We start from the raw sequence: 13,913 nt of genomic DNA, 5'->3' as shown, positions 1-13,913 counted from the left end.
GATACAGCCACTATGGAGAACAGTATGGAGGTTCCTTAAAAAACTACAAATAGAACTACCATACGACCCAGCAGTCCTACTACTGGGCATATACCCTGAGAAAACCATAATTCAAAAAGAGTCATGTACCACAGTGTTCATTGCAGCTCTATTTACAATAACCAGGACATGGAAGCAACCCAAGTGTCCATCGACAGATGAATGCATAAAGAAGATGTGGCACATATATACAATGGAATATTACTCAGCCACAAAAAGAAACAAAATTGAGTTATTTGTAGTGAGGTGGATGGACCTAGAGACTGTCATACAGAGTAAAGTAAGTCAGAAGGAGAAAAACAAATACCGTATGCTAACACATATATATGGAATCTAAAAAGAAAAAAATGGTTCTGAAGAACCTAGGGGCAGGACAGGAATAAAGACGCAGATGTAGAGAATGGACTTGAGGACATGGGGAGGGGGAAGGGTAAGTTGGGACGAAGTGAGAGAGTGGCATGGACATATATACACTACCCAATGTAAAATAGATAGCTAGTGGGAAGCAGCTGCATAGCACAGGGAGATCAGCTCGGTGCTTTGTGTCCACCTACAGGGGTGTGATAGGCAGGGTGGGAGGGTGACACAAGAGGGAAGAAATATGGAGATATATGTATATGTATAGCTGATTCACTTTGTTATACAGCAGAAACTAACACACCACTGTAAAGCAATTATACTCCAATAAAGATGCTAAAAAATAAAAATTTTTAAATTTAAAAATTAAAATCCATCCTCAAAGGCTAAAAATTCATTACTAATAAAACAGGCTGAAGCGCAATTCTAAAACAAACTTACCTAACACTCTAGGCTTGTAAATTGGTTCTCCTTTGTTAAAAAACCGCTTTAGTGATACATCATTATCCCATTTAAAGTGTACAATTCAATGGCCGTTAGTATAGTCAATTTTAGAACATTTTCCTTACACCTCCATAAACACCCATTCTCTTCAGCCACCACCCCTTAAATATCCCCCATCCCTTTGAGCCCTAAGCAATCACTAGTCTGCCTTCTGTATCTATAGATTTGCCTCTTCTGGACATTTTATAGAAATGGAATCATACAATATGCGGTCCTTTGTGACTGGCTTTTCACTTAGCGTCATGTTTTCAAGTTTCAACCATATTGTACAGCATGTGTTAGCAGTTCATTTCTTCTAATAATGCTCAGTTATGTGGATTAACCACATCTACTTATCCATTCATCAGCTGATGGACATTTGGGTTGTTTCCATCTTGGCGCTATTATAAAAACGACTACATTTCTATTGCGCATACACCTAGGAGTGGAACTGCCAAGCTAAAGAAGAGTGGCAGGAAGCAAAGCAGGTGATCATAGGGTCCTGGAAGCCAAATGAAAAAAGTGTTTCCAGGAGAGGGGAGTCAAGTCAGATGAGAAACAAATGGTTAAAAAAAAATAGAAAGAGGGCCTTCCCTGGTGGCGCAGTGGTTGAGAGTCCGCCTGCCGATGCAGGGGATGGGGGTTCGTGCCCCGGTATCGGGGGATCCCACATGCCGCGGAGCGGCTGGGCCCATGAGCCATGGCCGCTGGGCCTGTGCGTCCGGAGCCTGTGCTCCGCAGCGGGAGAGGCCACAGCAGTGAGAGACCTGCGTACCGCAAAAAAAAAAAAAAAAAAAATAGAGAGATGACTGTGTATAACACTAGAGCCTGCTGGTCTCTAGTGACCTTGGGAAGTGGCATTTAGGTGGAGTGATGATCCAAGAGAAAATGAAGAATAATAATTGGAGACAGTGATCATGGACAACTTTTTTTTTTTTTTCCTGCAGTACGCGGGCCTCTCATTGTTGTGGCCTCTCCCGTTGCGGAGCACAGGCTCCAGACGCGCAGGCTCAGCAGCCGTGGCTCACGGGCCCAGCCGCTCCGCGGCATGTGGCATCCTCCCGGACTGGGGCACGAACCAGTGTCCCCTGCATCGGCAGGCGGACTCCCAACCACTGCGCCACTAGGGAAGCCCATGGACAACTTTTTAAAAGGAGTTTTGTTTAAAGAAAAATGGGGCAAAAATTGGAGGGAGATGTGAGGTCAAAATGGGAGAAACACTGGCATGTGCGTGCACCGATGGGAATGACCCCACAGAGGGGGAACGAGATGATGTACGTGAGAGTGGGGTGACTGCTGGGGCACTGCTGGAGGGACGTGAGAATGGGACCCAGTTCACGAGCAGGGAGGTGTCCTTAGACTTGGTTCCCTCGCAGTTACCGGAGAGGTGGCCAAACACATGGGGACAAATGCCAGTAATACAGGTGGTGGGAGTTTTCATCTGATGCTTCTGTTTTCTCAGTAAGGTGAGAAGCATGGTCATCAGCCAAGCGTGAGGAAGGGGGAGGAGGTGCTGGAGGTCTGAGAGAGGAGAAGACATGAAACTGTCGTCTCGGTGAGCAGGAAAGATTATGCACCAGGAAAATATGCACAACTGCCAGGCAGCACGGAGGGCCATTGAGGTCAGCGACTGGGAATTTAAACTGAAGCTAGTCACGTGGCTGTATGGAGGGAACAAGGTCAAGGGTGCCTGGAGGTGAGGGGCTGAGGTCAGGGGGTAGACAGGTCAGGAAAGGGGTTAAAGAAGTTGGCTGCTATGGTAGTGCAGGATGGAGAGGAATATATATTAGAGAGAGGGGTCTGCAGCCAGGCCCTTAAGTGCCCAAAGAAGGGGGGGAGTGACCTGGGGGAGAAAGGATGCATACTGGAAATCGGCTGGTTGGCGGAATAACAGGGCCATCTCCCTGGGCATCTTCCGTCCCACTGATCCCTCTTAGGGTCAGCTGAATTTAACTGATCTGACTGCCTGGTTATTCTTTTTCCCCTTTTACCATCTGAGGGCCCCTCCCAGAACTGCATGGGCACTGCCTGTTTGATCTTCTCTGAGTAAGCTGTGTGTGCAAAATTTCCAAGCATAACATCATAATCAATCAAACATTGGTTCCAAACGTTTTTTCCATTTTTGGCACCAGACTCTGACTCTAGGTCTTAGGGCACAAAGATGAAAAAAACACATATAAAGCAAATGATAATGTCCTGTGGTCCACGAGGCAGCATTTACTCTGTAGAGCAATGTGCTCCAGCACAGCCATTCCACAGCAAGGTCCAAGTGCAACAGGAACAAAGAATTGTGTTCATTATAATTTCTGTTGCATGGAGATGAAGAAAAGCAAAGAGAAGTTTTAACATTAAAAATAAAACACTCAAGTCCCCGCTACATAATGAAATAATTAATTTCTTTAAATAGAATTCAAGGTCCTACTTTACCCACTCCTCAGATAACCCAGGTTGGCTCCCTCCCTGGGAAGCAGGTGCCCAGCAAGGAGCGACCGTCACCAACACCTGCAGAGCCATTAGGAGAAAAGAAAAAGGCCGCTACGAAAATAGAATCTTCAGACAGTGCAGTTTATAATGAACAGGAATCTCAACTGAACTTCTGAATGTCATCTTTTATACAAAATGTATATGTTTGAAAGCTCCAAAAGTTCTGTATTACACTGGTGGCACTCAGTTTTACTTTCAGAATGCTAAACATCTCCTAGACCTGGACATTCTCTCCACCTGTGCTTCAGTGCAAGCTCGTGTACACATCCACGAGGGAGCACAGACCAGGCTGTGCAGTCTCATGTAGCAATGGCTTTAGGAGCAAAGGGCCGGAGGCAGGTGTCCATCACTAGGAGAATGGATAAATAAATTCTGGTGCATTCAAACGATGGACACTTATGCAGCAGTAGAATGCAATGAACCAGATTTATATATGACAACATAGGTGAGTATCATAAACATAACACTGAGCAAAAAATAATTACGTAGAGATTCAGAGCCCAGATCCATACACATAAACTAACAAACACACACAGACAACACAATTTAATTAAACAAGTGGCGGGGAGGGACATACACTAAACATGCCAGTACGGGTGCCTATCCCAGGGAAGGGCCACAGAAGTGGGAGTAAATAAAATAAAAGCAAAGATGCCTGTGCCGTGAATTAAAGAGTAGCATCCACTTGATTTTGTGTGTCTGAGGTGGTGGTGGTCATAGGGGAAGGGAACAGCAGTTAATAAGTATGGATTTTTTGTACTTGAAGCTTTCCAGTATTTCCAGTACTTATAAATCATGCTCCACAGACATCTATGATGCACCGTGACAATGTACCCAACAGTCTATCACCATTCTGTAAACTTGCCATGTTTTGGTACAATCGTTATCTCAATGTAGGGACGGTATCTAACAGGAACTAGGAAGCTGAATTAGCTCATGCTCAATCTAACAGACAGTAAAGCTTTGAAATAAATTCAGAGAGAAAAGTAGAATAAAAGACTCCTATAGAATTGAACTTGCCACTGTGGTGAGTAGCTTAGCACACGAAATACCACACAGCCGACACTGCTATCCACATGTGTCCGCGCTCACCCCGACAGGCAGAGCTGACTGCAAAAATGTGCTTGTGTTTCGCTGTAGAATAAATGTTTCCTACAGGCTCCTAGTTCCTAACACGCTTTTTGCTCTCCATCTCTAAACTACAAATTACATCCTAAAATAAAAACCTGCTGCGAGGAGGAGATCAGCACAGGTGGCAATCAAATGAACTTGTGTGTTGTGAGAAGCTGCCACTCACGGGGCTTGGTGCTCCGGGGAGACTATACGATGGGAGACCTGGGGCCAGAGCGGCTCTCGATCTGATCAATCATTCCTACTCCTGTGGGAGTTTTGTGTGATCTTGGAACAATCGCTCAAGTTTCTCTGCCTCCTTTTCTCTGAGTGACACTGAGTTCCTGGCAACAAAGACAGTGGATGAATGAGTGCTGGAAGAAGGGTCAGGAGCTCTCATTTCATTCCCAGCTTATTACCTATAAAAGGGGCGATTACAACGAATCCACACTGGGCTGCATATGACCTCTGTTACTTGGAAAATAGAAATATGAAAACCCTGGAGACCTGTTATAAATGCTGATCCCGGAGTCCTTGTCAAGAAAGCCCTTACAATGGTGACTATTGTTCAACAAGATCTGTCCAGCAGCCAAACCTCCTTTAAGGGCTAAGACAGACACACTTTAGAAAAAAATCTGTTCTAAGAAGAAGTTTAACAAAGATTCCACTAAACGTGCTTTCCTGTTCTTAGAAGGAACAATGAAGCCCTGAAAAGTTTTTGAATTTAAGTTGAAATAAGTTGATATGCTCCACAAAATTCCTCCACACCCTCCTTTCACTTACTGTAACAAGGAAATATTCTGAAAGTATTTCTACATAGAAAATATTTCTACATGGATTCTCTCATGAATTATGAATTCTCATTAACAACAAATGAAAGAGTAGACAGGAAACACAGAGCATTAAATCTCCCATCAGTCTTGAACCAATCTCTTGTATGCCGTGAGCTTCTGAATCCATGTTTCCACAGGCATGAGACAAAGTCTCTGAGCATCCGAGTTGCATGGAACGAGGCAGAACCGAAGAACACACGAACGAGCAGAGTGGCGGCACCATTCAGTGCAAGGTGGGCGAACCCCACCTGAAGGCCCTCTGGCGGCTCCAAGAGCGATGGCTGTCTGGCCCTGTCATTCTCCACCTAGTGTGGTGCTTCTCTTTTTCTTTCCCTGGCCCACTCCTGCTGCCGCGTCGCTTCATCTTTGTTCTATCCTGCTGCAAGCCACGACTCCCACCCCTTCAGGAGTCAGTGTGGTTGAGCGAAAAGCAACGGGCGTGCACTCGGATCCCAGCTCTACCCCATGCACTTCCCAGGAAAGGGAGGGGACAAACCTGAGCACCACCCGTTCGGTGGGTGACAGACAAGGTGGCGTTACCAGGGAGGGGCAAGGTTCACACAGAGTCGTCCATGAAGAGGTGTGTTGGTGATGGAATATAGTCCCAGAGGGCCTGTGGAAACACCCGTGTGGGGGCTGAAATGGAAGAAGGCCTTGTGGGCAAAGCTCGCAGCAGGGAGTGGTGAGTGTGGGCAAAGAGGTGACCTGGCTGAGAAGTGTGCCGGAACCGCTGGGTTCCGCCTGGGACCCTCCTGAGAAAGGTGTTTCTGAGCTGGCACCAGAGGCTGGTGAGTGCCTCCCGTCCGTGCCTGTCAGAAGCTTCCACTCAGCCTTCCAACCGTTGTAAGTGAAAGGCTACCTTCTGGGCCTTGGAAAAGCTCAGCCCTGGATGGTGGGTGTTGCTGGGGGCTTAGCCAGGACAGGAGGGACTGAATTCCAGGCTGGTGGACTGGTTCTAACTCTGTCACCATCACGGTTTGCTACATGAGCACACTCTATGTGAACCCTTGCTCCACACCTCGAGACTATTAGGAATTCTAAATACAATGTTTTCTGGCTGCGTTGCGTGGCTTGCAGGACCTTAGTTCCCCAACCAGGGATTGAACTCAGGCCCACAGCAGTGAAAGCACTGAGTCCTAACCACTGGACCACCAGGGAACTCCCATTACAAATTTAATTTGTTTAATTTATTTAGTTATGACTGTATATACTATAAACAGATAGCCAAGAATCACCAGACACTTGAGAAAAGCCTTCATAAAAACAGAGAAACAGACAGACACATACCCCAGGGTGAAAGAAAGAAAGAAAATGAACCTCAGAGAAAACATAATTCAGGTAATTCAGGGGACAGAAGATACAGTTTAAAAAAAAGATAACAGCCTCAAGGAGAACTAAGAAAATTTTGCATTCATACAGTGAGAACAGCCTCTCATGAAAAAGGAAAAACTGGAAAACCAGAAAGAATTCTTGGAAATTACCAAATGTTTGTCAAAATGGAAACTTCAGTAGAAGAGCTAGGGAATCTAGGGTAAGAAATTCATAAAACAGAATGAAGAGCAGCTAGAGAAAGAACTAAACCAAATTAAGCAGAATGAAGAAAATATTAACAGAAAATGCAGGAATCAGTAAAATAGAAAACAAGCAATAGAAAAAAATCAATAAAACCAAAAGTTGGTTCTTTGAAAGATCAATGAAATTGATAAAAACTCTAGCTAAACAGATTAACAATAAAAAAGAAGACACAAATTACAATATCAGGAAGAAACAGAAACTCTGAACAGCTTTCTACATCTATTAAAGACATTGAATTTATAATTTAAGAACTTCTCAGGCCCAGATGGTTTTATTGGGAAATTATATCAAACATTTAAGGAATAAATAATACCAACCCTATACAACCTCTCTCAGAAAAAAAGAGGGGAACAATACACTTAGGAGGACAGTGTTACTCTGATACCAAAACTTGACAAAGATATCGCAAGAAAAGAAAATTATAGACCAATATCCTCCACTAGCATAAAAATAAAAATCCCTAGCATAATATTAGGAAATCAAATCTATAAATACAAATTAATTAATTTTCTAATGTAAAACCAACCTTGCCTTACTGCAATATACCCTACTTGGCCATATTTTATTATAGATTGCTAGACTGGTGCCTAATAATGTTGAGCATCTTTTCATGTGATTATTAGCACTTTATATATATCTTTTGTCAATGTTCTATCCAATTATCATGCTCATTTTTTTAGTGCATTTCTTTTCATATTGAGTTGTAAGTGCTTAACATCATTAGTCAGCAGGAAAATGCAAGTTAAAGCCACAATGTGATACCACTATCCACTAGCATGGCTAAAACAAAGAAAGAAAAAACCTGACAAATGCAAATACCGGCAAGGATTTGGGGCAACTGGAACTGTCAACCATTGCTGGTGGAAGTGTGAAATGTTAAAATCACTTTGTTAAACAGTTTGACAATTTCTTATACAGTGATACATATACTTAACAATACGACTCGGCAATTCCATTCTGAGGTTTTCACCCACGAGAACGAAGACATATATACATGAAAAAGTGTGTACAAGAATGTTCATGAAGACGCAAGCGCAGTCGGAGAAGATGGCGGAAGAGTAAGACGCGGAGATCACCTTCCTCCCCACAGATACATCAGAAATACATCTATACGTGGAACTGCTCCTACAGAACACCCACTGAACGCTGCCAGAAGACCTCAGACCTCCCAATAGGCAAGAAATTCCCCCACGTACCTGGGTAGGGCAAAAGAAAAAAGAATAAACAGAGACAAAAGGATAGGAACGGGACCTGCTCCAGTGGGAGGGAGCTGTGAAGGAGGAAAGCTTTCCACACACTAGGAAGCCCCTTCGCGGCGGAGACTGCGGGTGGCGGAGGGGGGAAGCTTTGGAGCCTCGGCGGAGAGCACAGCAACAGGGGTGCGGAGGGCAAAGCGGAGAGATTCCCGCACAGGTGCAGAGCGGCACTCACCAGCCCGAGAGGCTTGTCTGCTCACCCTCTGGGGCGGGTGGGGGGCCGGGAGCTGAGGCTCTAGCTTTGGTCGGATCGCAGAGAGAGGACTAGGGTTGGCGGCGTGAACACAGCCTGAAAGGGGCTAGTGCGCCACAGCTAGCCGGGAGGGAGTCCGGGAAAAGTCTGGACCTGCCGAAGAGGCAAGAGACTTTTTCTTCCCTCTTTGTTTCCTGGTGCGCGAGGAGAGGGGATTAAGAGCGCTGCTTAAAGGAGCTCCAGAGACGGGCTAGAGCCGCAGCTATCAGTGCGGACCCCAGAGACGGGCATGAGATGCTAAGGCTGCTGCTGCCGCCACCAAGAAGCCTGTCTGCGAGCACAGGTCACTATCCACACCCCCCTTCCGGGGAGCCTGTGCAGCCCGCCACTGCCAGGGTCCCGTGATCCAGGGACAACTTTCCCGGGAGAACGCACGGCACGCCTCAGGCTGGTGCAACGTCACGCAGGCCTCTGCCGCCGCAGGCTCGCCCCGCACTCCGTGCCCCTCCCTCCCCCCGGCCTGAGTGAGCCAGAACCCCCAAATCAGCTGCTCCTTTAACCCCGTCCTGTCTGAGCTAAGAACAGATGCCCTCCGGCGACGTACATGCAGAGGCGGGGCCAAATCCAAAGCTGAACCCCGGGAGCTGTGCGAACAAAGAAGAGAAAGGGAAATTTCTCCCAGCAGCCTCAGGAGCAGCGGATTAAAGCTCCACAATCAACTTGATGTACCCTGCATCTGTGGAATACCTGAATAGACAACGAATCATCAATTGAGGAGGTGGACTTTGGGTGCAAGATATAGTATTTTTCCCCCTTTTCCTCGTTTTCTGAGTGGTCGTGTGGGTGAAAGGCTCTTGGTGCTCCAGCCAGGAGTCAGTGCTGTGCCTCTGAGGTGGGAGGGACAACTTCAGGACACTGGTCCACAAGAGACCTCCCAGCTCCATGTAATATCAAACGGTGAAAATCTCCCAGAGATCTCTGTCTCAACACCAAGACCCAGCTTCACTCAACGACCAGCAAGCTACAGTGCTGGACACCTTGGGCCAAACAACTAGCAAGACAGGAACACAACCCCACCCATTAGCAGAGAGGCTGCCTAAAATCATAATAAGGCCACAGACACCCCAAAACACACCACCAGATGTGGACCTGACCACCAGAAAGACAAGATCCAGCCTCATCCACCAGAACACAGGCACTAGTCCCCTCCACCAGGAAGCCTACACAACCCACTGAACCAACCTTAACCACTGGGGACAGACACCAAAAACAACGGGAACTATGAACCTGCAGCCTACAAAAAAGAGACCCCAAACACAGTAAGATAAGCAAAATGAGAAGACAGAAAAACACACAGCAGATGAAGGAGCACGGTAAAAACCCACCAGACCTAACAAATGAAGAAGAAATAGGCAGTCTACCTGAAAAAGAATTCAGAATAATGATAGTAAAGATGATCCAAAATCTTGGAAATAGAGAAAATGCAAGAAACATTTAACAAGGACCTAGAAGAACTAAAGGGGAAACAAGCAACGACAACAACACAATAAATGAAATTAAAAATACTCTAGATGAGATCAATAGCAGAATAACTGAGGCAGAAGAATGGATAAGTGACCTGGAAGATAAAATAGTGGAAATAACTACTGCAGAGCAGAATAAAGAAAAAAGAATGAAAAGAACTAAGGACAGTCTCAGAGACCTTTAGGACAACATTAAACGCACCAACATTCGAATTATAGGGGTCCCAGAAGAAGAGAAAAAGAAAGGGACTGAGAAAATATGTGAAGAGATTATACTTGAAAACTTCCCTAATATGGGAAGACAACCCTCAGAATGGAAGAAAATATTTGCAAATGAAGCAACTGACAAAGGATTAATCTCCAAGATTTACAAGCAGCACATGCAGCTCAATAACAGAAAAACAAACAACCCAATCCAAAAATGGGCAGAAGACCCAAATAGACATTTCTCCAAAGAAGATATACAGATTGCCAACAAACACATGAAAGAATGCTCAACGTCATTAATCATTAGAGAAATGCAAATCAAAACTACAATGAGATATCATCTCACACCGGTCAGAATGGCCATCATCAAATAATCTAGAAACAATAAATGCTGGAGAGGGTGTGGAGACAAGGGAACCCTCTTGCACTGTTGGTGGGAATGTAAATTGGTACAGCCACTATGGAGAACAGTATGGAGGTTCCTTAAAAAACTACAAATAGAACTACCATATGACCCAGCAATCCCACTACTGGGCATATACCCTGAGAAAACCATAATTCAAAAAGAGTCATGTACCACAATGTTCATTGCAGCTCTATTTACAATAGCCAGGACATGGAAGCAACCTAAATGTCCATCGTCGGATGAATGGATAAAGAAGATGTAGCACATATATACAATGGAATATTACTCAGCCATAAAAAGAAACAAAATTGAGATATTTGTAGTGAGGTGGATGGACCTAGAGTCTGTCATACAAAGTGAAGTAAGTCAGAAAGAGAAAAACAAATACTGTATGCTAACACATATATATGGAATCTAAGAAGAAAAAAAAAAAGTCCTGAAGAAACTAGGGGTAAGACGGGAATAAAGACACAGACCTACTAGAGAATGGACTTGAGGATATGGGGAGGGGGAAGGGTAAGCTGTGACAAAGAGAGTGGCACGGACATATATACACTACCAAACGTAAAATAGACAGCTAGTGAGAAGCAGCCGCATAGCACAGGGAGATCAGCTTGGTGCTTTGTGACCACATAGAGGGGTGGGATAGGGAGAGTGGGAGGGAGGGAGATGCAAGAGGGAAGAGATTGGGAACATATGTATATGTATAACTGAATCACTTTGTTATAAAGCAGAAACTAACACACCATTGTAACGCAATTATACTCCAATAAAGATGTTAAAAAAATGTTCATTGCAGTTTCATTCATAATAGTAAATATATGGAAATGACCAAAATGTTCATCAACTGATGAGTGGATAAGAAAATTGTGGTATATTCATACCATGAAACACTATTCAGCATAGAAAGAAAGACACTATACACAACGACATGGAAGAATCTCAAAAGCATTATGCTGAATTTAAAAAGCCAGACACAAAGAGTATTCACTGTGTTATTCCATTTATATGAATAGAAAAGACAATTCAATTTATAGTGATAGAACGCACTTCAATGATAATCTTTGATAGGGAGTACGAGGGACTAAACGCAGAGGGAAAGGAAGGAACTTTCTGGAGTGATGGAAATAGTCTAAATCTTTTTGTGGTGGTACTTACACGGGTGTATACAATTGTCAAGACCCAATCAAACTGAACATTTAAAATGGGTGCATTTTATTGTATGCAAAGTGTACCTCAATAAAATTAATTTAAAATACTACATAACGCAATGATGCAGAGAATCCTTAACTCTTCTAATTTTATCTGCAATATTAGTAATTAATCATTAACGTCAGATTGAGATATGCACAAACAAAACTGTAAAGGCACAGAGGAATTCAGAGTCTTCCATCAATACACAGCTATGAAACTACATGGGAAAACACTGACACTTTAATTAACTTTCATCATAGTGATGGACTTCTTAGCATTAAACACAGGTATTCTTTTGAGTTGCCTGAGGAAGTGTAATGTAAGTATTTTGGGTCATATTTTAAGTTTTAATTATAAATCTTTTCACTCCACAAGCTGTTTACTTCAGAGCAAAATTAATTACTTTCCTGCCTTGGCTATGATGTCTTGTAATTTTTAGCAGCACCTTCTCATATACATTTTGTAATATCACTGCTTAAAAAATTAGCTGTGGGCACTATGCTGGATGGGTAGATAATTCTAAAGGATTCCACACTGGTCTATTCTATTGTACAAGTTAATTTCATAATTCCCACAACTGTTTCAGTCACCGCTGTATGCCCAGTGTGCAGCACAGCGTGGGCACACGGGCCCCTGGGAAACGCTGAAAGGATGGATGAAGGAACCGTTTCTAACCCAAAGACTTTCCTCCGACAGGAAATGCCCTGGAGGACTGGCAGGTTCTTCTGCAGGACCCAGAGTGACTGAGCACAGGGAGCAGCAAAGACCAGGGAGAGATCAGCCCCAGAGCACCTGGCATGTCTGCACATGGTTCCCCATGCAACTTGTTATAATGATTTCCACTCTTACATAACACTGCTGTAATGGCCCAGAAAATGTTCAGAAAACACTTTCCCACAGTTGGAAACCTATTTAAAGTACCATAAAACATTCAATCTCAGGTTTAACTAACAGAAAAAGCATATCCAATTTAAAAAGCAATATTAAGGGAAAAAATCAAGTATAAATAAAACCCTTATTTTTTTCTTTACTTACCATAAAATGTCTATTTTGGGAGTACTAAGTTTCAAAATTTCAAAATTCTACGCTTAGGAAATGGAATATTCCTTGCAAGTCTAGATTTCTAGATTTTCTGCTCTTGATCTGAAACCTCTTAATGCCTGTCTCCTGCAGAGGATGGGTGATCAGGCCACCTGCCTGAACATCAAGGATGTCAAAATTCTACACTGTAACCAGTTTTACTGATACACTCCATGGGTACTCCCACATTTTGATAAAATCGCCAATAGTGAAAGCCCACGATTAACTGGAAGGGCTCTAGTTATTAACATGCTTACAACAATGGCTGGAGGAAGAAACACAACTTCAACTGACCCCGCTTCAAACTCATGCTCTCAAGAGGGCTCTTAGGGCCTGGAGTTTGTATTTTTCCCTGGTCCATTCAATCTCCCACTCTCCTATTTGATTCTACACTTTCTCCTCTCTCTTCGATTCTACACTTTCTCCTCTCTCTTCAAACATCTAACACCTCTCTCTACTTCCTCATTTTCAGCACTGACCTTGCGATTTCATGGAGAGAACAGAAGCTTTCAGAAGAGAACATGTGTGAGCTCCCATCACCACTTCTTCCCACTACCTGCCTGGACCCATACCCTCCACTGCTCCCTCTGGATTGACATCCAAACTTTCCACTTGTGTTTGATCTCCTTTGTGCTTCTTACATAGTCAAGGACATCATTCTAGCTCTTCTCACCCTTAGGGAAGCTGCTGCAATGCAGTGAGCGACAGCATCAAGGTGTGGCTTTGAATCTGCTCCAATTCATTTTTTTAAAATCCTTCACATATACATCATTCATGAAATATTCTCAGCAAAATTGTTTAAACTTAATCTAATCAAGTCTCTAGATCTAATTTCCAATATAAGAACAGAGGAACCAGTTTTTAGGAAAGGAAGGAAGGGAGAGAGGGAGGGAAGGAGGAAAGAAGAAAGAGAAAAATATGTACCTTAAGGAACAGATCCACACTGTGGAACGGTCTATAGGAAATCTGACCTAGATGCTTCATAAGTCAATGTCATGGTCACTTCATCAAAGAAAATATGTGATCACAAACACCTGAAAACATGTTTGACATCATTAGTCACTAGAGAAACACAGGGCAGACACCACAACACACTTATTAGAATGGATAAGAGGAAAAAAACTGGCAATACCAAGTGCTGACAAGGATGTGGAACAACTGGAACTCACACAA

General features: G+C 43.7%; 1 protein-coding gene across 10 annotated transcripts in view; it reads right to left on the bottom strand.

Annotated features, from left to right (window-relative positions):
• Nucleotides 1-13,913, bottom strand: part of ANO10 (anoctamin 10) — a 213,525-nt gene that overhangs the window by 76,464 nt on the left and 123,148 nt on the right. The window contains exon 12 of one of the 10 annotated variants that reach the window (XM_073787852.1): nt 9,031-9,066. The exons of the other annotated variants lie outside the window; for them this stretch is intronic. Coding sequence (XP_073643953.1) covers nt 9,046-9,066 — 21 coding nt within the window. The 3' untranslated portion in view covers nt 9,031-9,045. Of the gene's footprint in view, nt 1-9,030; nt 9,067-13,913 lie in introns of those variants that run through there. 10 annotated transcript variants of the gene reach the window in all.

Source organism: Tursiops truncatus, chromosome 10 (assembly GCF_011762595.2).
Source record: "Tursiops truncatus isolate mTurTru1 chromosome 10, mTurTru1.mat.Y, whole genome shotgun sequence".
Classification (NCBI taxonomy): Eukaryota; Metazoa; Chordata; class Mammalia; order Artiodactyla; family Delphinidae; genus Tursiops; species Tursiops truncatus.
The sequence above is the reverse complement of the archived record's forward strand: the minus strand, read 5'-3'. Positions and strand labels throughout refer to the sequence as shown.